Source organism: Littorina saxatilis, linkage group LG4 (genome assembly GCF_037325665.1).
Source record: "Littorina saxatilis isolate snail1 linkage group LG4, US_GU_Lsax_2.0, whole genome shotgun sequence".
NCBI lineage: Eukaryota > Metazoa > Mollusca > Gastropoda > Littorinimorpha > Littorinidae > Littorina > Littorina saxatilis.
The window spans coordinates 65,439,601-65,464,569 of NC_090248.1; the positions used below are offsets into that span (position 1 = coordinate 65,439,601).

The following is a 24,969-nucleotide window of genomic DNA, read 5'->3' on the forward strand; positions in this document are numbered from 1 at the left end:
CGGATTAGCTGTTCTCTTCTCCTCCCCTTGTTGCATCCTAGTTCTTCAGTTGTTTCTAGTTTTCCGTTGATGTTGTGTTTTGGTCTTCTTCATAAGTAGTCTTGTTCAAAATGAAAAAAACTCAAACTTCTTTTTGTTGTATACGAATGAACTAATAAAAAGGTGTTTAACAGCTGTGTTGTCAAATTTTTTTTGTTTTCCAAAGTCAGTGTGGCGCCTGCGCAAAACTAATGCGCATAAGAAACGGCGTCTGCTATCAAAACCTGAGATCAACGCATCGACTCAAAAACTGTCATTTTGTAAGTTTGGAACAACAAATCAAGGTCAGAACAGCTATATAATCGCTATTGTGTTTTCAGCGTAGCAATAGGGTCCGATATTTAGACTCGAACAAGTATAATGCGACTCGTCTTCGACTCGTCGCATTATACTTGTCTCGTCTAAATATCGGACCCTTTTCAGTGCTACGCTGAAAACACAATAGCTGGTAATGACAGATAATATGTAAGAATAAGAATAAGAAGAATAAGAATACTTTATTATCTCATAGAGAAATTCAGGCGTGGTACATAACAATAATACAAACAGGACATTGTTTTTACTGACATAAGACATATAGCACTATATAACAGGGCAGCCGTTATAAACACACCTCCCACATCTCTAGCCATTCCTTGCATTGTGCTTACGCATTCAGTCATGAACACATCCATGTCTCACTTACACATCGCACACATGGACATTCTTATACGCTCAACTTACCCATTCACACATGGACATTCGACCACGCTCCACTTACACATTCTTATACGCTCCACTTGTAAAAGTGTCAATTAAATTTAAAGAATTCATTCGGTGAGCAAAAATATATACTCTACGCACATAACAGCCAGGTTATAGCCTTTTTGTATGTGTTCAAGTAAAAAGATGCTTCCATTCATCGAAAAAGCCTTGTTGGTTATAATTGTTGCTTTACGTAATGGTCTGCGCGAAAGGGAAGGTCCAAGATTACAGGAAGTAAGGGGGATAACTTTTTTCAGATTGTATTGAGGAATCAAGAACACTGGGTTATGTCCCCTCACGTTTCCTTGATATGAGTTTTTGTTTGGATGAAATACTTTTTCGTGTACACCGTTGGCCCGTAAGGAACGATAGCAACTATGAATATATTTCATGCATTTCAAGCAAACGCCGAGTCGCAGCCGAGGATCCTGTGTGGCAGTATGCCGTGTGTGTGCATCACTAAGCCGCGTGTGTGTGGTATTTGTGCGTAGTGCATGCGTGTGTGTTTTCGTGTGTGACTGTGTGTATGTGTGCTTATAAAGAACTGAACAGGATGATGAAATATATGATGATAGAATTTCACAAAAAGGCATGTTCCAGGCAATCCAGTTACCTTTCTCTTGTTTTTCTCAAGTTTCCCGTGTACACTACATTGGGTGTGCACGTTAAAGATCCCACGATTGACAAAAGGGTCTTTCCTGGCAAAATTGCTTTGGCACAGTTAATAATTGTCTACCTATACCCGTGTGACTTGGAATAATAGGCCGTGAAAGGTAAATATGCGCCGAAATGGCTGCAATCTACTGGCCGTATAAAATTTCATCTCACACGGCATCACTGCAGAGCGCCTAGAACTGTACCCACGGAATATGCGCGATATAAGACTCATTGATTGATTGATTGATTGAAGTTTTGTCAGTATTTGAGCACGTCAGTGGCAACTTGATCTAAGCCAAAGGCAGGCTTTGAATACATGAAGTAAGCAGTCTGTATGGCTTCATTGTATTGATGGAAAATTATGTAGCCAAACTCTCACGCAAAAAAAGTTGGTTTTCCGGTAAAAATCACCGGTGCTCCTCGGCCCACGTAGCAGACGACAGGTCTGAGTCTTCTGAGTTATCGTTCTTGCCCATTGACATACAGAGACACCTACGTATCATCCAACATGGCAGCCACTGGAAAAGTCCTCGTTGTATTTGCTCTCTGCATGTTCTCCATCGTCGCAAATGGTTTGGACTTTTTGTTCTGGGTCTTAATGTTAAGTACCATCTGCTTGTCAATCGGAATGTTTGTTGTTGAATCAAGCTAAGATATCTTGAAGGTTTCTTTTGTCGCTAACGCTTATGTTGTGTCAGGCTCAAAGCGTCTGCTAACGTGGCATGCCGCACTGTCAGTGTCAGTGTCACAACCTCACACACGCTATTGTCAATTCAGTTGACAAAAATGTCAGCGGTTTACATGTTTCATCGTCTCGAGGAATATGATAGATTATCGGAGCATTTTTTCAGCGTGCTTGCTCCAAGGTTATAAATTGCCTTTTGCATCTGGATTGAATTTGATTCCAACATGTGTTGTTTTCAGTCACTTTGTCAGTTTGTGGGTGTGCACTGTGCGTTTACCATGTGAGTCCGAAATGTTCTATGGCCGGGTCGTAGGTTTAACGTTTTGATTCTGCTGCAGTTGAGCTGACTAGTGAGATAAATTGCAGAATGGTTAGTTTGAGTGAAGAGAGAAGTGCAATGGCAAACTTATAGTTAGGCCCCCCCCCAAAAAAAGGTCTGTTTACAGTAACATTGGCCCAAAAAATAGGGTCGGTAGGTCGGGATTTATAAAAAAAATTTTTCTTCCAAAAAACCATATTTTTACGTTATTTTGCCAAAAAAACAAAAGATTTTATTATTTTTTTTTATTTTCCCCAAATGCCCAAAAAAAGTCTAGGGTCGCGCGAAAAAAATAGGGTCGGTCGGGTTACCGTAAACAGACCTATTTTTTTTTTGGCCTTAGGCCTATACTGCACTTGCATTGTTACGAGATCTAGATCTAGTGTCTCTCTTTCTTGCACAGTGTCACCAATGCTTACTGTGTGTGTGTGTGTATGTGTGACGGAGTGATTGAGTTTGTGTTACTGTTTGTCGATTTCTTACGTGAGCCTTGAAGGCTTCGCCTCTTGTTAATTTTATACTCATGTAATTTTGTCACTGATTCTGAAACATCTGTTTTACTGTTAGTGTTTACATCATTGTTCACAATGACATATTCAGTATGAATCCTTGTGTAGCAGGGCTCGACAATAACGAATGCCCGACAGCCCCGGGCAAGCGTTTGAACCTGTCGGGCAAGTAAACCTTATGACCAGCTGCCCGACGGGGCAAGTGACAATATGTCAGTGAAAATTAAAATGTATTCAAATACCTTGGCGTACAAAGGACCAAACTTCCGAAGAACAAGACTCTTCCAATGTTTCCCCCAATGTTATCGATCGCTTCTGCTAACCGGAAATGCTTTCGTTCATGTATTCACCCCATTCAGGAATTTCCAATTTGGTGACATTTTTTTAATCTAACGCGGCTTCTCATTGGTTTAGGTCACGGCTAAGAGCCAATCAATGAAGAGCTATCTGAAAACTGAGAAGCACAGTTCAAAATGGCTTCGCAGTCGTCGATGTTTCCTTTTTAACAACTTCAAAGCGCGGTGTAGATGACACAGACGATGGTTCGAAACGAAAATCCCAGAAGAAGGCATTCAATACAATACAATACAATAATCTTTATTCATCTCTAAAAGAGAAATTACAAGCTTGACTGTGTGTCTGTAAAATCAATCAATTAATCAATCAATCAACCATGCATGTAGTAACATTCACATCGCATATATTCACATCATATCGTTACACGCAAACATTGTACCCACACACTTACTAAAATAAGCCTACAAATAAAAGCAATGCATTGCCTGTTTAAAAATTATATCACATTATCACCTTATCACACTTTAACCACATTATCTTATCACCTTTGTATCCTGTAAGTCAATATAACTAACAACAGAGAAAAACAACTGATAAAAGGATGTAAAGATTATGCCGTTGTCAGAGCGACAGCACCAGCACCTAGCGCCCCACCTGAGAGTTGAAGATGTGAATTGCAGATGGAATGAATGAGTTTCTGTAGCGTGTGGTTCTTGTGTATGGCTGTCTAAATCTTAAGCTTCTGTCTATCCGTCTGCTGTCAAGTTCAGGCTGAGTGGGTGCGTGTCATCGGTCAAAATCTTCTGTAGCCTGTCAGTCAGTCGTCGTTCCTGCGTTGATGCAAAAGTGTCCTGCTTCCTCCCAACTACCCCACCTGCTTTCTTAATGAACTTCTCTAATCTATCCCTGTCCTATTCGAGGCCTGTCGTGACCGGAAATTCCTCTAATCTTGGCTTACGGAATTCCCGTGGGTAAAATACGACGACGAAAAGTGTCTGATGTTCTGCAAGGTAAGGATTTTAACGTTTACATCTTTGAGCAAAAGAGTCAGTGTGTTACTGTTTGCGTTACTCCGTTTTATTGTTTTATATCTCATTCTCTATTTAGTTTATTGTGGCAAGTAAAAAAAAAATGGGGCAAGTAGTTTTGATGTGTACTTGCCTGACAGGGCAAGTTGTCAGAAAAGTTAATGTCAAGGCCTGTGTAGATTACTGATGTGAACATACTTGTGCAGGGATAGACTCATAGTCATAGTGGTTTAGGGTTCAAAATCATATGGGGAAAAGAAAGTTTTCATATTTGATTTAGCTTGGCTTAAATCAGGTGCAATGATCTGAAGCTCCTCGTTCAACCAGCTTTCTTATTTGATCCCTGTGTATGAGCAAACATGCAAGAGAAATCTTAGATTATGTTTATATTACTCCTATTTTTCTTCTCGCAGCCATCATTCGTGACACGATCTTGTCGGAAAAGGTTTTCCATCATTGATTGCAGAGCAATTTTCATTTTGGTGTAATTGTAAGCCAGTGTGGTTCATAGGAATAATTGTGAAAATGTTTAAGCTGCAAGTCTAGTTATTTAACTTCTGCATATACGATGTTCATATTTACTAACAGCTAGTGTTATTGTGGAGCTCAAGCTTATTCAATTTCTGAAGTACTGAAAATGACATAACACAAGTGCCCAAAAAACTTCACATGAACTGATGAAGAACAGGTTTTGTTTGACTTTGAGTTTAATTGCCAATTTAATTTGTATTTTCAGGCGACATGTGCCTTGGCCCTCAGGTGACTTCGCAGACCTACACAACGCCAGAGGCCATTGTTTCCACGGAGACTGTTTTCATTGTAGAATTTTCAGTCGCCTGCAAAAACGGATTGAAGGCAAGCATAGATGTGATTTGCGTTTGGTGTTGATTGAGGTCAACCGGAATCTGTGACATGTCCCACAAATAGAGTACACAACACGCCAGTGACTTCCCACTCCACAGTTGTCTTGATGATGTAGAGTGAACCAAGGAGATCGATCTGCCTCCGGTATCATCGATCTAGAATTCAGTTTTGTATTGTTTTAGACTTGCATGGTGCTGTGCCTGTCTTTGCAATCAGGTTTTTTGGTTTTTTTGTTCAGCACATAAATTTCAGCCTCAATTCCCCTTTTCTGTCACCAATAGTAACAAAAGGCAAAGCCATCAAGGCTCACGTAAGAAATCGACAAACAGTAACACAAACTCAATCACTCCGTCACACACACACACACACACACACACAGAAAGAGCATAGGTGAAACTGTGCAAGAAATCGAGACACTAGATCTAGATCTGTCTGTCTGCATGTAGCCTACTTACAGGGACACGACTGCCAACTAGTCTCCGCCCGCTCAAAATAATAATGACCGAGACTTTCAGTACTTCCTTTGCGTGACGTCTAACCCTCTCACGTCATAATGTGACGTCAATGTAATGTGACGTCTTCAAATGTTAGAGTTTCTACCACAGACATACGCACGCACGCACGCACAGACAGACAAAGTTACGATCGCATAGGCTACACTTACGTGAGCCAAAAAGTGAGTGAGTTGACATCCTCACAAAGTAGATCAAATACATACATTGTAAAAAAAAATTCTGTGTGTGTGTGTAAACTTTAATTAGTTTTGTTTTGTTTAGCTTTTGATGTTCTCATTAGGCAAAAAAAAAGTAAGTCTGTTTACGGTAACATGGGCAAAAAAAAATAGTCGGTAGGTCGGGATTTTTTTTTTTTTCTCCAAAAAACATATTTTATATAAGTTATTTTGCCAAAAAACGGACTTTTTTTCTCCCCCAAATGCCAAAAAAAAAAGTCTAGGGTCGGTCGGGATACCGTAAACAGACTATTTTTGTTTGTGTGGCCTTAATTACTATTGCATGTTGCCTGCATACATCTGTGAAGAATACTTCTGTTTTTGATATGTGCAATAACCCTGGTACATGTATGTCTTGCATGTAAAATACTGAAAATATATTTTTGTTTTGCAGAATATCAACTTGTATGCTGAGTTTGGAGGCAAAACTGTTCCTGCCAGCAAAATTGGCGAACCTAACGGCAACAAGTTTCAGGTATTATGCTCATGATTTCTTTTAAAAATATTTATTCAGATGTAGCTGTAGTCTCTCAATCCTTCTCCCTCTACGTTGTATCATGTGAACTTTCAGGGATGAAAGAAAGTTGACATTCATAAAATGGATCTTTCTAATAAAAAATTAAGTTGGTCACAATGTAAATTTCTCTAGTCAGTATTAGTCATGCTACACATTCTCCAAACTGGTGCTGAATTCTTACAAGAATGAATATATCCTGTCTGTCACATAAAACTGTCATTGTGTAAAAATAAAACCACCTAACACCAACTTGTCAAAACCATAGTGTTAGCAAAAAAAGGTAAAGTGATCATTAAATTACATATTCTTACTCCGAGTCACATATTTAGCATTGACGCAGTCGAGATGCTAGGTAGACTGAAAAAACGCTATCCCGTCTATAGTATAAGGGAAGCAACCCAAGCAAAAAAGTAGCAAGCTTGCTACCCTGGGTTGCCTCCCGTAGCGTGCATCACGCCACAGCTCTCGTACCCAATACGAGACACCCTCATTCGACATCTTTCAGCCAGAGAGACAGGTCGTGCTTGATTTCGCTCCTAGGCTGTTGTCTGCTGTCTGCTTGACACCCACCAGCCTCGGCTCCCCGTCTGCTCATAGCTGTTTCTAGCGGTGAGTTTGTTCCATTTTGTTGTTGTTTGCTTTGCCATTCTGCTGAGAATTTTCTCGTCCGCGGACTTGTGAATTTTGCTCGGTAGTTTGTTGCTGTGGCCGCCATTTTGGTCGCCATTTTTCGCTTACACGTGGTGTATTTTGCTGGTTAGTTTGGGTCCGTGCTCGGACTTTTAGCGTCGACCAGTAGCACTTTTACCTGCTTGTAACTTGTACTTTGTGCTAGTTTATTCTGCTGAAGTTTTAACGTCCTAGAGACTTGTGTATTTTCAGTAGTTTGTTTTCTCGCGCGACAGCATGTCTGATAGTGAGAAAAAAGCGAGCAGCTAAGGCCGAGAGTAAGGGCATAGGCCCTGGCAAACCTAAGCCCTCGGCTTCTACTTCTTCGGCTAGGAACCCCACGGTTCACGTTTCTGACCCGAAGACTAACTTCGTTTTTTCGGTGCCCATTTCGGCGCCGGAGGAAACTTCGTCTGGCTCGCGGGCGGCGGGCATTACCGCTACCACGTCTGTGGCTAGCCTTTTGTCCTCTTTGCTTCCAGAAATTGAGATGGCGTGGACGGACCTTGTTTCCAGCTCTGCCTCCCTCCCGGGGGTGTGCGACCCTCGGTCGTTGGCTTCCTGTGTTCCTGTTGTTTCCGGATCACCTGTCCAGCCTGCTGGCTTCGGCGTTGGTGCTGGAGGCGGTGAACAGGGAGGCGTTTCTCTTCTCGGCCGGCGCTCGGTGGCTACCGCTTGCGGGAGTGCACCTGAGCAGGTCCCTTTTGGGATACGGTCGTCACAAGGTATGTGCTCGCAGCAGCCGTCCGCGGCAGCTGCACTTCCGGCTCCGGCCGGAAGTAGTGGTTCACTGGACAGCGGACAGACCATGGTCCCTGCCGGTTTGAGCTACGAATTACGTAAGCAGCCGTCCGCGGCAGCTTCCCTTCCGGCTCCGGCCGGAAGTAGTGGTTCACTGGACAGCGGACAGACCATGGTCCCTGCCGGTTTGAGCTACGAATTACGTAAGCAGCCGTCCGCGGCAGCTTCCCTTCCGGCTCCGGCCGGAAGTAGTGGTTCACTGGACAGCGGACAGACCATGGTCCCTGCCGGTTTGAGCTACGAATTACGTAAGCAGCCGTCCGCGGCAGCTTCCCTTCCGGCTCCGGCCGGAAGTAGTGGTTCACTGGACAGCGGACAGACCATGGTCCCTGCCGGTTTGAGCTACGAATTACGTAAGCAGCCGTCCGCGGCAGCTTCGCTTCCGGCTCCGGCCGGAAGTGTTGGTTCACTGGTTCGCGGACAGCCCATGGTCCCTTCCGGTTCGAGCCTTGCCCTGCTACAGCAGCCGTTTCCGGCAGCTGCTCTTCCTGCCTGGGCAGGAAATGTAGGTCAAACGGGTCGTGCACAGTCATCTGTCACTTCCGGTTCCGGCCTAGGGCTTCCGGGTTGTGGCTTGCAGACTCCTCAGCACCAGCTATGGCATAGTTCTGCTGTTGCGTCTGCACTCCCTGCTCCTCCCGGCTTTTCCGGTTCGGTTCCCGCTGCTTCCGTTGTGTCGCCGGTGAATTTCGAATACGGTGGTTCTCCTGGGCACACAGGCTTTTTGCCTCTGTTGGGACAGCAGCAGCCACCCACTTCGGTGGTGGCCGCTAGCTCCTCTCTTCAGCTGCCTTCGGTCGTTGGTGACTCTCATCTTCCTCTTAGTCAGGGGTGAGAGTTTCATCGATGGCCAACAGGATGGGCGTTCGGCTTACGGCCTTCCCTCGCAGCGTCATTTGTCGGGTTCTTTCGGCTATGAGCCGTCCCCTTCAGGTGGCGTTTCGGACTTCGGGTCCGTGTACGAGGAGCAGCTGCCTTCGGCGGCTCTGGCCAGCTTCCGAATTTACGTCAGCAGTCGTTCGCGGCAGCCGCTTCCAGCTCCGGCCGGAAGTAGAGGTTCACTTGCTAGTGCACAGACTACTGTCACGTCTGGTTCGAGCCTTGTCCTATGACAGCGGTCGCCCGCGACAGCTGTTCTTCCGGTTCCGACCGGAAGTGTAGGGTCACTGGCTAGTGCACAGGCTACTGTCACGTCCGGTTTGAGCCTTGCCTTACGTCGGCAGTCGTACGCGACAGCGGCACTTCCGGTTCACGGAAGTAGTGCCTCGTTGGAACGTGGACAAATAATGATCCCATCCGGCTTGAGCTGCGCTATACGTAAGCAGTCGTCCGCGACAGCTTCTCTTCCGGCTCCGGCTGGAAATGTTAGTTCATCGGTGTGTGGGCAGCCCATGGCCCTTTCCGGTTTGAGCTTTGCCCTTTGCACGGCAGCCATTTCCGGCGGCTTCGCTTCCGGCCTTGGCAGGAGGGTAGGTCAAGTGGGTAGTGCACAGGTTACTGTCACTTCCGGTTCTGGCCTACGGCCTACCTTTGGGTTCCGAGCTTCAGCTCGTAGGTGGCTCAGCACCAGCTCTGGCATAGCGCTGCTGTTGCTGCCGCACTTCCGGCTCCTCCCGGATTTTCCGGTTCAGTTCCCGCTGCTTCCGTTTGGTCGCCGGTGAATTTCGAACAAGGCTTGCCCTATGGGCATACAGGCTTCTTGCCTCTGTTGGGACAGCAGCATCCACACACTCAGGTGGTGGCCGCGAGCTCCTCTCTCCCACTTTCCTTGGTTTTTGGTCCCTCTCATCCTCCTCTCAGTTAGGGAATGAGCACAATCGATTGCCAACAGGAAGGACTTCGGTTGGCAAAGAGGAAGCAGCTACTTCTGGTTTGAAGAATCGCCCTTAGTAGCTTTTCGCCTTTTTGCCTTTTCGCCGAGCCCCCCTCTTCGACAGGGGGTGGCCTCCGGCGTCGGTTTCGTTGCTGGTTCCTCAGGGTTCTGCTTCGGAGCTGGCATCGGAATACCTTGCCGCTCCTGCGCAGGCTTCCTCCTTCGTGCCCTTAGCGGACCAGAGGAAGTTGCCTTGGCCAAGGTCGTCTCGTCGCCGCCTGTTGGCCTTTCCCCGTCCGCGTGCACCGTTGCCGGTCACGCCGGAACTTCTTCGCTTCTTACGAAGCCGTTGAGGAAGGATTCGGTTCTGCCGTTCTATGGGCAGAATCTCCTATTCTCTGAGGAAGGGGGCTGACAACTTTCGGAACTCAGTTCCATTTCCGAGGCTCTCCTGCGGGCGCTTCCTTGCGCTCTGGCAGATTCCTTGGCGCCCTTTCCCCTTAGTAAAGGGCAGGACGCGGAGGAAGTGTCTCACTCCTCTCCACACTTACAAGGGTGAACGAGGCACAGATGAGGCTGTCCTCTCTGCACTATTCCCATGCGGTCTCGTGCGGAAGGGACTTGTTTCTTGCCCACTCCCGGTTTTCTGAGGAGTCGACAAGGAACATTCTCAGTTCGTCATCCTTGGTGGACGGTCTCTCTCCGGCAGCCTGGCCTCTCATGCCAGAAGCAGGGGATTGAGACCAACAGAGAACAGCGGTTCCCTTCTTTTGAGCTTTAATTTGAAAGCAGCAAAAGCAGGCCGCTCCTAAGCAGGCTATACCTAAGCGGACTCAGCCTAAGCGGCCTACGTCCTCAGCTCAGGTGAGATTGTTTCTTTCACAGCCGTCATAGGCACGCTGGGTTTTTGAAACAACAGCCGGCCTTAGGGCTTCGGGGTGTTAGCCTCGGCGGGAGCAACAGCCATTTCATCCGTTGGAGGTGGTGGTTGTTGCTTTCCTTGTGCTTGTGGCTTCGGGCTTCGACATTCTTTCTCTTTCCCAGCGTATGGGTGCTGAGAGGTCGATTTCCGTTTAAAAGGGGGTTTCTGCCTTTGGGCTTCCCCGTTTTCTCTTGCCACGAGCTTCTGGACTCGGTCCAGGTTTGTCTTTCGCCGAGTCTGACTTTGTCTTTCTCTAGCGATCAGACGCGTTCTGGTGTTTCGTCCAAACTTAAGGTTCACTTGAGTTGGCCTCGGAAGTAACATTCAGATTTTCCTGAGGGTGCATTGTCTGGGCATTGCATGTTTGAGAAGTCATTCTTGGCTTGTCACTTTTTCTCAGGTTTTTTGGCTACTCCTCCCCTTTTTGGGCAGAGGTCTAGCTAATGTTCCAGTTTTCTCGGTGCCGGCCTCTAGGCCAGCATCTTTTTCGGCGGCCGAAACTTTTGGTTTCTTACTGTGCCTGTGTACTTTGAGTACTTTGGTGCAATGGCCGGCCTACGGGCAGCAAGGCTCTCGGCCTTAGCCTGTGTTATAGTCTCCTGCCTGTCGTGTTGCGACTTTGGCAATTGGTTCCTGTGACTGCGGATTTCGTCTCTTCCTCTTCTCCATCATGCTTGCATGATGTGAGTTGGGACGATTTCTGCTGGGGTGGGCTTCCGGCCTGGTCACCCCTTTTTCACTTGCAACTATGACTATTACTGAGAACTCTGGTCTCGGGAGGCTGACGGCTGGTTCGCTCTGCGGGTCCGCATTTGCGGTGCTTATGCACTACCTTAGGTCGCTTCGTCCCCTTTTTTACCCCTCTCTCTGCTTTCGCAGGGATGGGCAGGGGACGACCGGTGACCGTCTCCCTTGAGTTTTGCTCATTGAGTTGGACCCTGGTACTTGATACTCAGGCGTCTCTCTCTTTCCGGTTTGGAGTTTGGTCACTCTTCCGGAGCTGACTGTTCTCTCAACGGCCTTTTGGGCCTCACTCCATCCCAAAGTTTTCTTACTTTGGCATGGTTGCCTTATGGTCTCCGTGAGGGTCGGTCCTTTTCAGGGCTTAGCCGGCAACCTTACGCACGGATCTTTTCCAGGCCATTAGCATTTCCTTCCATTTAAGGGGGGGGGGGGGGGGGGCAGCTTGTCCTTCCCTCTACTTGGTCGGGTTTATCCAAGACTGGGGTCCTTTTCCGGACTGTTTTACGGTTCAGAAGATTGGAAGAAGTGCTGGGCACAGCTTACTGGCTCTCTGAGGTCGTCTTTCGCATTTCTTGCCTGAGAGACATCTCGGCTGTCAATCAGGGTGGTTCTCGGTCCGTTTCTGTCCTTTGGCAGTGGGCCAGTTCCTGGCAAGGGTTTAGAGTGAGTCAGTGGTTGCTTTCTCACGGGATCCTTTCCTGACTTTTGGCAGTGGGCCAGTTTCTTGGCAAGGGATTTTCTTGCCCTCCGCCTTGTCATAGCTTATGCTATCTTTCCCTCGGCTCGGCCCGAGCCCATTTCCAGGGCCTGGGCCTCCTCCTTGGCCTTTTTTGCCTATGGGGTTTGGATGATGTCCTGCGCACAGCTTCTGGCGCTAGGATTTTGTCTTATCAGGTTCTGCAGACATTGCTGCCCTCTGTCAGGATGGGTCTCGGCCTATTCCTTCCTTGGCGGCAGCTGGCTTTTGTCTCTCCAGAACTTTAGAGTGAGTTTGAACTTTTTGATCTTACCCACCACCTTGTTGGAGTTATCTGCTAAATATGTGACTCGGAGTAAGAATATGTAATTTAATCGAAAATTTTTAATTAAATTTTCATTTGATTAATATACTTACCCGAGTCACATAGGTAATTCCCTCCCACCTTCCCCGCTTTTAGTTTCTTTGTATTCTAGAAGTCGAATGAGGGTGTCTCGTATTGGGTACGAGAGCTGTGGCGTGATGCACGCTACGGGAGGCAACCCAGGGTAGCAAGCTTGCTACTTTTTTGCTTGGGTTGCTTCCCTTATACTATAGACGGGATAGCGTTTTTTCAGTCTACCTAGCATCTCGACTGCGTCAATGCTAAATATGTGACTCGGGTAAGTATATTAATCAAATGAAAATTTAATTAAAAATTTTCGATTATTGACTGGTGGTCGCTATTGAAAGGAAAATTGTCTGGGATTCTTCAGAGTGGTCGTTGTGGGCAGGGGGTAGCTTTCGAGAGGTGGTCGCGAGGACAGGTTTGATTGTATAATTGGATGTCATTTTCATTTAAAATATTTATAGATTTTTGTCTGTAAAATACGAGAATTGTCAGGTTAAGATGACCACAGTATTTAAATGTACCTGGCAGAAACTGCGGGACGTCTGGAAGGTATTGCAGGTGCAATGCTAACAATACAAGGGAACAATCTGATCAACACAGACTGGTTTTGTTTTTGTTTCAGCTGAGTCTGTCTGATGAGCATAAAAAGCTTCCATCTGGAAACTACCAAGTGCGTGTCTTCGATGAAGAGGGCTATGCTTGGCTGAGGAAGGTGAGTGTGTTTACTGCCAAAGAGAACTAAGAACCTTTGCTTGGACAAAAGCCCATGCTGCGCAAACAGAACAACCACAAATAGAAATACTAAGTGATTAGTTGTGCTTGGTGGTGTTGTAATAGATCTAGCCATTTTCACGTAATCCCGTTCCTCTCTGCATTGTGGTCGATAAAACTACAATTAGACTTCACTTACTCAGGTAAGCTCGTCATAATTTTGCAATTTGACGAGAACAACAGACTATCAAAAAAAATACTGTGATTTTATCACCGCAACCTGGCAGAACTCCATTTCAGGTGTAATATTGTAATAGCTGTATTTTCATACCAAGAAAATAAGGAATGCAATCAAATTCAAAACCAGTAGGACTAGGAGTGATCTTTTGACATATTCTGGGCAAAAACAAAAAATAAACAAGCCATATAGAATATGAAAACCATTGCTTATTTTTGTGTAAAATACAGCACATTACTGGGATATTTCGGTTGGCAGTAACGCTAATGCAGTGGAACCCCTTTTTTAAGACCCCCCAAATTAAGACTCCCTCCCTTTTCTCACACTTTCTCTTCATCACCTCTGTAAATGTACCCCCCCCCCCCCCCCTTTTTTTTGAGACCCGATTTTCTCAGATTATGGAAAGTCTTAAAAGGGGGGTTCCACTGTAACTCGATTTCAATCGTTTTGGTTGTAAATTGTGTTTGTTGTGTTTCAGGCCCAGAGAAGTGGAGAGAACTTGGACAACATCAAGCCCCTCTTCACTCTGGATCTGTCCCATTCGGTGAGTTCCTGTTTGTGATGATTGTGAAGTTAAGGGCAATGCAGTATATAGTACAGATCTGGGAACCCATACGATTTCACAGTATTTTGTACGTGTGAAGGTCTAGAATACGATCAGTACGGTCAGTGGAACAAAATATGACGAGAAAAATTCCTAGACTACTTATCATCCTAAGCGCATCCTGAAACCGATCCCGTATTTTGACACGTGATTACAGTTTTTGTCAGTAAACATTGAAAGAAGCATTTGTTTTAAATGTATTGGTAAACTTAATTAACGTAGCTCAGTGGGTAGCACTCTTGATTTAGTATTACATGTAAATGTAGTTTGTCACTATCTGCATTGGTTCAAACGAGTTTGTTCGTTCATGGGCTGAAACTCCCACGGCTTTTACGTGTATGACCGTTTTTACCCCGCCATTTAGGCAGCCATACGCCGCTTTCGGAGGAAGCATGCTGGGTATTTTCGTGTTTCTATAACCCACTGAACTCTGACATGGATTACAGGATCTTTTTCGTGCGCACTTGGTCTTGTGCTTGCGTGTACACACGGGGGTGTTCGGACACCGAGGAGAGTCTGCACACAAAGTTGACTCTGAGAAATAAATCTCTCGCCGAACTGGGGACGAACTCACGCTGACAGCGGCCAACTGGATACAAATCCAGCGCGCTACCGACTGAGCTACATCCCCGCTCCGGTTCAAACGAGTGTTCTGCCAGGGGCTTTTTTCTAAAGTCATCTTAATGCAGACTCTCTTCTGTGGAACACCCAAAATGCCCACTTTAAAAGATCCAAAGATTTCAGGGATGGGGGTGGGACTTTAGCTGAATGAGTTTTGCATGATAACACTGGTGCCAACAACCAAATTAACTAAACCAAAATGTCCGGCTCTTTCGTTGAATGTTGGTGTGCAGGTTGAATGTTGGTGTGCAGGTTGAATGTAGGTGTGCAGGTTGAATGTTGGTGTGCAGGTTGAATGTAGGTGTGCAGGTTGAATGTAGGTGTGCAGGTTGAATGTTGGTGTGTAGGTTGAATGTTGGTGTGCAGGTTGAATGTTGGTGTGCAGGTTGAATGTTGGTGTGCAGGTTGAATGTTGGTGTGCAGGTTGAATGTTGGTGTGCAGGTTGAATGTTGGAGTGCAGGTTGAATGTCGGTGTGGAGGTTGAATGTTGGTTGAATGTTGGTGTGTAGGTTGAATGTTGGTGTGTAGGTTGAATGTTGGTGTGTAGGTTGAATGTTGGTGTGCAGGTTGAATGTTGGTGTGCGGGTTGAATGTTGGTGTGCGGGTTGAATGTTGGTGTGCAGGTTGAATGTTGGTGTGCAGGTTGAATGTTAGGTTGAATGTTGGTGTGCAGGTTGAATGTTGGTGTGCAGGTTGAATGTTGGTGTGCAGGTTGAATGTTGGTGTGCAGGTTGAATGTTGGTGTGCAGGTTGAATGTTGAATGTTGGTGTGCAGGTTGAATGTTGGTGTGCAGGTTGAATGTTGGTGTGCAGGTTGAATGTTGATGTGGAGGTTGAATGTTGATGTGGAGGTTGAATGTTGGTGTGTAGGTTGAATGTTGGAGTGCAGGTTGAATGTTGGTGTGGAGGTTGAATGTTGGTGTACAGGTTGAATGTTGGTGTGGAGGTTGAATGTTGGTGTGCAGGTTGAATGTTGGTGTGGAGGTTGAATGTTGGTGTGCAGGTTGAATGTTGGTGTGGAGGTTGAATGTTGGTGTGCAGGTTGAATGTAGGTGTGCAGGTTGAATGTCGGTGTGTTGAATGTTGGTGTGTAGGTTGAATGTTGGTGTGCGGGTTGAATGTTGGTGTGTAGGTTGAATGTTGGTGTGTAGGTTGAATGTTGGTGTGCAGGTTGAATGTTGGTGTGCGGGTTGAATGTTGGTGTGCGGGTTGAATGTTGGTGTGTAGGTTGAATGTTGGTGTGGAGGTTGAATGTTGGTGTGTAGGTTGAATGTTGGTGTGGAGGTTGAATGTTGGTGTGCAGGTTGAATGTTGGTGTGTAGGTTGAATGTTGGTGTGGAGGTTGAATGTTGGTGTGCAGGTTGAATGTTGGTGTGTAGGTTGAATGTTGGTGTGTAGGTTGAATGTTGGTGTACAGGTTGAATGTTGGTGTGCAGGTTGAATGTTGGTGTGTAGGTTGAATGTTGGTGTACAGGTTGAATGTTGGTGTGCAGGTTGAATGTTGGTGTGTAGGTTGAATGTTGGTGTGTAGGTTGAATGTTGGTGTGCAGGTTGAATGTTGGTGTGTAGGTTGAATGTTGGTGTACAGGTTGAATGTTGGTGTGTTGAATGTTGGTGTGTTGAATGTTGGTGTGCAGGTTGAATGTTGGTGTGTTGAATGTTGGTGTGCAGGTTGAATGTTGGTGTGCAGGTTGAATGTTGGTGTGTTGAATGTTGGTGTGCAGGTTGAATGTTGGTGTGCAGGTTGAATGTTGGTGTGTTGAATGTTGGTGTGCAGGTTGAATGTTGGTGTGTTGAATGTTGGTGTGCAGGTTGAATGTTGGTGTGCAGGTTGAATGTTGGTGTGCGGGTTGAATTTTGGTGTGTTGAATTTTGGTGTGCAGGTTGAATGTTGGTGTGTAGGTTGAATGTTGGTGTGTTGAATTTTGGTGTGCAGGTTGAATGTTGGTGTACAGGTTGAATGTCGGTGTGTTGAATGTTGGTGTGCAGGTTGAATGTTGGTGTACAGGTTGAATGTCGGTGTGTTGAATGTTGGTGTGCAGGTTGAATGTTGGTGTGCAGGTTGAATGTTGGTGTGCGGGTTGAATGTTGGTGTGCGGGTTGAATTTTGGTGTGCAGGTTGAATGTTGGTGTACAGGTTGAATGTTGGTGTGGAGGTTGAATGTTGGTGTACAGGTTGAATGTTGGTGTGCAGGTTGAATGTTGGTGTGTAGGTTGAATGTTGGTGTGCAGGTTGAATGTTGGTGTGGAGGTTGAATGTTGGTGTGCAGGTTGAATGTTGGTGTGGAGGTTGAATGTTGGTGTGGAGGTTGAATGTTGGTGTGCAGGTTGAATGTTGGTGTGCAGGTTGAATGTCGGTGTGCAGGTTGAATGTCGGTGTGCAGGTTGAATTTTGGTGTGCAGGTTGAATGTTGGTGTGCAGGTTGAATTTTGGTGTGCAGGTTGAATTTTGGTGTGCAGGTTGAATGTTGGTGTGCAGATTGAATGTTGGTGTGCAGGTTGAATGTTGCTGTGCGGGTTGAATGTTGCTGTGCAGGTTGAATGTCGGTGTGCAGGTTGAAGGTTGGTGTGCAGGTTGAATGTTGGTGTGTAGGTTGAATGTTGCTGTGCAGGTTGAATGTAGGTGTGCAGGTTGAAGGTTGGTGTGCAGGTTGAATGTTGGTGTGCAGGTTGAATGTTGGTGTGCAGGTTGAATGTTGGTGTGCAGGTTGAAGAATGATCTTATCCCGTGTACAAGCCTGGACAGATCTGTCAATGGATTGCATAATTAAAAGAAGAAGTTAGCTTAAAAGTTTGCTTTGATAAAAACAAGATTTGACTTGTGTTGCAGGGAGTGTGGAGTGGCCCCGTCCTGCAGAGCGAGTTTGTTGCCGCCATGACGGCCATCTTTGTCTGGTGGTCGGCCTACACAGCAAAAAGTCGTCTTCAGCAATAGGCAGCAGTTGTTAATGTTTTCAATAAAGTTTTCATTTTGTCATGATTAGTTTTGGACTTTGACTTTTTGTGTGTTGGCCGTTCTCTGTGTTACTACTTTGCATTCTTTTATGCGCTCTGTCTTTCATCTCTTTCTTTCTCTCTCTCTCTCTCTCTCTCTCTCTCTCTCTCTCTCTGTGTTCCCCGTAGAGAATAGAATGGCTGGCACTTTAAAACCAACTGGGCATTCATTGAAACAGTAAGAAATAACACTGAAAAACAACCTGGAGCACATGCATTCTAACAGAAACGTCTGGTACCCCTCAAAGTAGTTGACAGCAACATATTGGATTTGCACTTAGAGCTGAGGACAGCACTGATCCCTCTTTTAATGGATACTGTCCCCTGATGTTTGTGTGTGTCTCCCAACCGCCCTTTCCAAGTCTCAAGGCCCGAGATGTTGGGTATTGTATCAGTTTCAGTCACCGTGCTGTGCAGTACACGGAAGAATCTTTTGCTGTGATTTGTTTTTGAGAGAAGTGACATGTTCACGGTTTGCAATCAGATTGCGTACTTGAAGAAAACATATTCATGTCATACAGGCTTTTAAGTTACGCCTCATATTCATAAGGACTAGTCTATGGATATGTTATTTTGACAAACTACAACAACTAAACAACAAAAATACGAGTACCTGCAAACCTACCCTGCCAGGGGAGGGGTGAGGTTATAATTTGATAAGGCCTAAAAAAAAAAATAGGTGTGGTTACGGTAACCCGACCTACCCTATTTTTAGGGTACGACCCTATAACATTTTATCACATTTGTAAAAAAAAACACACAAGAAAACGAGTGCAGAAAACACAATCCGTTTTTTGTTTAAACTTTTAAAACCGGAAAACCCGGTTTCTTAAAGGCACAGAAAGCCTCCCGTAAACCATCACAGATACTGTCAGGCTTTTACACACAGTACGAACACCCTTCCATTTGAACGCTCACCTCAGGTGCCCTACGTGAAGAGCGAGCAATTTTCAAAGAATTTATTTTTGCGTGGTTTATCTTACCCCTGAGCCATCGTGAACCCGTGTGATCCAGTTTCCCTTTTTCACAATGTAGTTGTCAGTTAGTCATTTGAATGCGACTCGATTCCAAAAACATATAGATATGATATGTTTGGATTAAAAACACGCTCATAAAGTTAAAACGAAGAGACGTACGGAAAAGCGTGATATCCTTCTCAGCGCAACTACTACCCCGCTCTTCAAGTCTTGTCAATTTCACTGCCTTTGCCACGAGCGGTGGACTGACGATGCTGCGAGTATACGGTCTTGCTGAAAAATTGCATTGCGTTCAGTTTCATTCTGTGAGTTCGACAGCTTGACTAAATGTTGTATTTTCGCCTGACGCGACTTGTTTCTTTTCTTCGTAAGGCCTGGCGCTCACCTATGTAACTTCAGCAGGACAGACGACGCACTAAAGATTATCCCAGCCCGCTGCACCTTGCGTGAAAGGAAAACAGGCCAATTACTCGTCATAATCCCTATCGCAGCATCAATAATATGCAGTGCGTCGTCTGTGCCGCTGAAACTTGCGCAGGTATATTTTGCCCCTAAATGGCACTTGTGCCGATCTGCTAAACTAATCCAGCTATTCTCACTGTGCACAGAATTTATCCACGCTATTGATTGTTGGTATGTGTCAAAGTGGAAGGATGTTTTTATTCCACGTGAACATGTGGACATAGGCTATCTGTGGTGGTTAACATGCTCGTGTACGCGGGACGTACTGCACCTTTAAGTATCTTGTCGCTGATTTACTACCCTACGTATACGTTCGCTTCTCCTTGCCTGCTTGGTAAATCTTGAAAACATAAGTGTCTCTTTTTTCAGAATGGTTATGTAGATCTGTACTGAATAAATTGACGGTCCTAATCTTGTTGCTAATAAGCGTGAACATGTGCGTTGAATGATCACTTTGCAAGCACACTTATACACCCTAATGCACATAACACACACACACACACACACACAAACATGCGCGCGAGCACACACACGCACACACACACACGGCAAACGCTCGCGCACACGCACAATAATGTGCGCGCTAACACGCACACACACACACACACACACACACACACACACGCACACACACAAACACACACACTTTTCTTTATTTGGTGTTTAACGTCGTTTTCAACCGTTCAAGGTTATATCGCGACGGAAACACACACCCACCCACACCCACACATACATACACACACATACATACACACACACTAACGCCCGCACACACACACACACACACACACACACACACACACACACAAATATGCGCGCGAGCACACACACATACATTCACACACACACACACACGCACACACTCACACAAACATGCGCGCAAGCACACTCACACACACGAACGCACGCGCGCACGCACACACACACATTAACGCCCGCACACACGCTCACACACACACACACACACACACTCACACACACACACACACACACACACACACCGCTAACGCCCGCACACACACACACACTCACTCACATTAACAGATTAACCTACATGGTAAAAATAAGTTTTCTGAACAGAAACAAATCCTCTGAACAGTTTTCACAACATCTCATAAAGGCACAGCTCTCCCCGTAAAAAGAGTTCAGCTCACTATCTCAGGCCTCGCGAAGCTTTTACATTGGCTAAGACCACCCCTCTAATTGTAAAATGAACAGACTGGTAGCTTTCCTTGCAGAGGCGAATTTATTTTTTTGTAATTTTATTTCTCAAAAACATTCTAGGACTGTAAGCTGAATTGTGATGAAAGGAAGTGTTGTGCCTTTAAATAAACATCAGCGGAAAAGACAAGCTCAGTTTTGTTGATGGTAATCATTGATGCACAACACCAGTGTTTGTTTACTTTCTTCCTTTCTCCGTCCTGAGCTTGGGGGAGACACAGGTGGTTGGTTATCAGTGTTCAACAATGGTGGACTGAGCTTGGAGACACAGGTGGTTGGTTATCAGTGTTCAACAATGGTGGACTGAGCTTGGAGACACAGGTGGTTGGTTATCAGTGTTCAACAATGGTGGACTGAGCTTGGAGACACAGGTACTAGGTGGTTGGTTATCAGTGTTCAACAATGGTGGACTGAGCTTGGAGACACAGGTGGTTGGTTATCACTGTTCAACAATGGTGGACTGAGGAAGGTTGGAGACACAGGTGGTTGGTTATCAGTGTTCAACAATGGTGGACTGAGCTTGGAGACACAGGTGGTTGGTTATCACTGTTCAACAATGGTGGACTGAGGAAGGTTGGTGTTGGCTTATGCGTGTCTGTGTTCGTATCTGATTGTGAGCGTGAGCGCCTCTCTGTGATTGAGTGTGTGTGTGTGTGTGTGTGTGTGTGTGTGTGCTTGTTTGTGTGTGTGTGCCGTGTGTGTGCCGTGTGTGTGCGTGTGCTTGTGTGTTCGTGTCTGCGTGTGTGACTGTGTGTGTGTGTGTGAGCCGAGTGTGTGTGTGTGTGTTATTGTGTGTGTGTGTGTGTGTTTGTATGTGTGTGAGTGTGTGTGTATGTGTTTCTCTCTGTTGTCTGGTGCTGTGGTCAGTTCGGACATTCCAATACCTCTGTATTTATCAATGACGGTACTATTACCTGCGTTCGATGTAGTGTTAAGTTAGTATAGCCAGTTCCATCTAACACCAGACACTTTTAGTCGGCTAACTTCAGAAATAGTCCCGCGTATTTGACGCCAACTATAAAACAAGTCGCGTAAGGCGAAAATACAACATTTAGTCAAGCTCAGTCGAACTCACAGAATGAAATTGAACGCATTGCATTTTTTCCGCAAGACCGTACACTCGTAGCATCGTCTGTCCACCGCTCGTGGCAAAGGCAGTGAAATTTACCATCCAGAAAAGCGCGGTAGCGGTTGCGCTGAGGAGGATAGCACGCTTTTCTATATCTCTATTCTTTTTAACTCTCTGAACGTGTTTTTAATCCAAACATATCATATCTATATGTTTTTGGAATCAGGAACGGACAAGGAATAAGATGAAATTGTTTTTAAATCGATTTCGAAAATTTTATTTTAATCATAATTTTTATATTTTTAATTTTCAGAGCTTGTTTTTAATCCGAATATAACATATTTATATGTTTTTGGAATCAGAAAATGATGAAGAATACGATAAATGTAATTTTGGATCGTTTTATAAAAAAATAATTTTGTTATATGAAGTCTTATATCGCGCGCGTATCTCCAGACTCGGACTCAAGGCGCAGGGATGCCGTGTGATATGGAATTTTTTACACACTACATCACGCATTCACATCGACCAGCAGATCGCAGCCATTTCGGCGCATATCCTACTTTTCACGGCCTATTATTCCAAGTCACACGGGTATTTTGGTGGACATTTTTTTTATCTATGCCTATACAATTTTGCCAGGAAAGACCCTTTTGTCAATCGTGGGATCTTTAACGTGCACACCCCAATGTAGTGTAATTTTAATTAATTAATTAATGAAATGCAATACCAAAGTCCGGCCTTTGTCGAAGATTGCATGGCCAAAATTTCAATCAATTTGATTGAAAAATGAGGGTGTGACAGTGCCGCCTCAACTTTTACAAAATGCCGGATATGACGTCATCAAAGTCATTTTTCGAAAAAAAGAAAAAAACATCTGGGGATATCATACCCAGGAACTCTCATTAAAAAATTCATAAAGATCGGTCCAGTAGTTTACTCTGAATCGCTCTATACACACACACACACACACACCCACACACACACACACACACACACACACACACACACACACACACACACACACACACACATACACCACGACCCTCGTCTCGATTCCCCCTCTATGTTAAAACATTTAGTCAAAACTTGACTAAATGTAAAAAAGTATAAAAATGACCATTTGGAGTCACTATTTGGAGATTCATTAAATGTCGCAAACCCAACATGGGGCTAAATCAGGAGAATGCCTTTCAGTCATTCAATACGTAACCTCCTCCCCTTACTTTCAGATACCTTCCCCAGCTCTGACCTGAAGTGACTGTACACCACACCAATCTCTGTCCTCCGCCACCAAAAGTGTGGCACAATGGAAGAACACCCCTACCTACACCTTCCCGGACTGTTCATCAAGACAGAACCAGAGGACGACTACGATGAAGCTGAGGGCCTCAACTTTTATCCAGACCGCGGAACTGTGGAGAGAGTCTTCACGCAGACAACAGGACTCACCTCTCTGCCGTTTGCCGTGCAAAGCGCAGGTCATTCAGCTGCTGTTCCAGATTTTGCGAATCAAAACGATGGCCTTTTCAAGCAACCAGTAGCTCCGGCGCCCAGAAGAAAGTCAACGTCAGTCTCGAACAGCGGGAACATTGAACAGGTTCACACAGTTTACAAGAACGTGCCTTTGACAGAGATCTGTCCTGCCACCTATTGTGGCAGTATCATCAACGTCAAAACACTGAGTAGCAGTGTCATGAACATCAACACAAGAGGCAGTGTCGCCGTGAACATCAGCAATTGTGGCAGTGCCATGAACATCAACAATAGTGGCAGTGTCACCAACGTCAACGCTAATGGCAGTGCCATGAACATGAATACTAGTGGCAGTGTCATGAACTTGAACAATACTGGCAGTGTCATCAACACAACTGCCCGTAACGACAACAACAAGACTATCAAACAGATCTCAAGATCACGAGGCTCTGGTCTGATCAAACTGGGCGCCAGCGGCGAGAGCTTTGTCCGTATCGTCAACAACAGGGTGGTCTACTCAAAGTCCACGCCCCCTCCTCCTGTCGGACAGGGCAAAGACTTGAGTGACCAGGCATCCTGTGAGAACCTTGTGCAGACCCCTTCCACCGAAAGTTATGTTGGTGCGGCATCAGACCTGCGCGTCGGGGTGCCCGAGTGGGGAAGACTTTCTGCTCTATCTTTAAGGACAGCAGCTGCATTTTCAAAGCGACCTCCGAGGACGACAGATACTGTTGCTAGCGGAAAGGCGTCATCAGCAGTTTGCAAAACAAGCATGGCTGTGGCATCAGTTCTGCCAATGATACGAAAACCAGCCGTGACATCAGTGACTGCTCCGGCCATGTCCCTGACAGAGGCTGACAGGGCAACAGTGATTACACAAACAGGACAACTAGAAGCTGGCAGGACAGCAATGGTTACACCAAAAGCACAATTAAAAACTGGCAGGGCAGCAGTGATTACACCAACAGGACAACTACAAGCTGACAGGGCAGCAATGGTTACGCCAAAAGGACAATTACGAGCTGGTAGGGCAGCAGTAATTACACCAACAGGACAACTACAAACTGACAGGACATCGACAGTAATGGTTACACCAAAAGGACAATTACGAGCTGGTAGGGCAGCAGTGATTACACCAACAGGACAACTACAAACTGACAGGACAGTAATGGTTACACCAACAGGACAATTACAAGCTGGCAGGGCAGTAATGATTACACCAACAGGACAATTGCAAGCTGATAGGACAGTAATGGTTACCTCAACAGGACAATTCCAAGCTGACAGGACAGTAATGGTTACACCAAAAGGACAATTAAAAACTGGCAGGGCAGCAGTGATTACACCAACAGGACAACTACAAGCTGACAGGGCAGTAATGGTTACACCAACAGGACAATTACAAGCTGGCAGGGCAGTAATGATTACACCAACAGGACAATTGCAAGCTGATAGGACAGTAATGGTTACCTCAACAGGACAACTCCAAGCTGACAGGACAGTAATGGTTACACCAAAAGGACAATTAAAAACTGGCAGGGCAGCAGTGATTACACCAACAGGACAACTACAAGCTGACAGGGCAGTAATGGTTACACCAACAGGACAACTACAAGCTGACAGGGCAGTAATGGTTACACCATCAGGACAATTGCAAGCTGATAGGACAGTAATGGTTACCTCAACAGGACAACTCCAAGCTGACAGGACAGTAATGGTTACACCAAAAGGACAATTAAAAACTGGCAGGGCAGCAGTGATTACACCAACAGGACAACTACAAGCTGACAGGGCAGCAATTGTTAGACCAAAAGGACAATTACGAGCTGGCAGGGTTACGCCAACAGGACAATTGCAAGCTGTTAGGACAGTAATGGTTACACCAACAGGACAATTTCAAGCTGATCGGACTGTAATGGTTACCTCAACAGGACAATTACAAGATGGCAGGACAGTAATGGTTACACCAACAGGACAATTTCAAGCTGATAGGACTGTAATGGTTACCTCAACAGGACAATTACAAGATGGCAGGACAGTAATGATTACCACAACAGGACCAATAGAAGCTAACAGGACAGCAGGGAATATACCAACCGAACAAAAACACCAGCAACAAGCAGCAACGCTTGTACGACATGAGGATGGTAAAATGTACCTGCACAGGGT

General features: G+C 45.5%; 1 protein-coding gene across 1 annotated transcript; it reads left to right on the forward strand.

The window, feature by feature from the left end:
- The first annotated feature begins 1,919 nt into the window (after positions 1-1,919).
- Positions 1,920-17,578, forward strand: LOC138965391 (translocon-associated protein subunit delta-like). The gene is made up of 6 exons (XM_070337530.1): positions 1,920-2,012; positions 5,015-5,133; positions 6,267-6,347; positions 13,049-13,138; positions 13,854-13,919; positions 17,432-17,578. The coding sequence occupies exons 1-6, from the start codon at positions 1,949-1,951 to the stop codon at positions 17,534-17,536; spliced, it is 525 nt and encodes a 174-aa protein (XP_070193631.1). The 5' UTR covers positions 1,920-1,948; the 3' UTR covers positions 17,537-17,578.
- The last annotated feature ends 7,391 nt before the right edge of the window (positions 17,579-24,969 follow it).

Bases quoted from the DNA above. Each gene is read 5' to 3' on its own strand.
- LOC138965391 (XM_070337530.1), top strand. From the start codon at position 1,949: ATGGCAGCCACTGGAAAAGTCCTCGTTGTATTTGCTCTCTGCATGTTC. The intron at 13,139-13,853 runs GTGAGTGTGTTT...GTTGTGTTTCAG, and splicing joins GCTATGCTTGGCTGAGGAAG to GCCCAGAGAAGTGGAGAGAA. The intron at 13,920-17,431 runs GTGAGTTCCTGT...CTTGTGTTGCAG, and splicing joins CTCTGGATCTGTCCCATTCG to GGAGTGTGGAGTGGCCCCGT.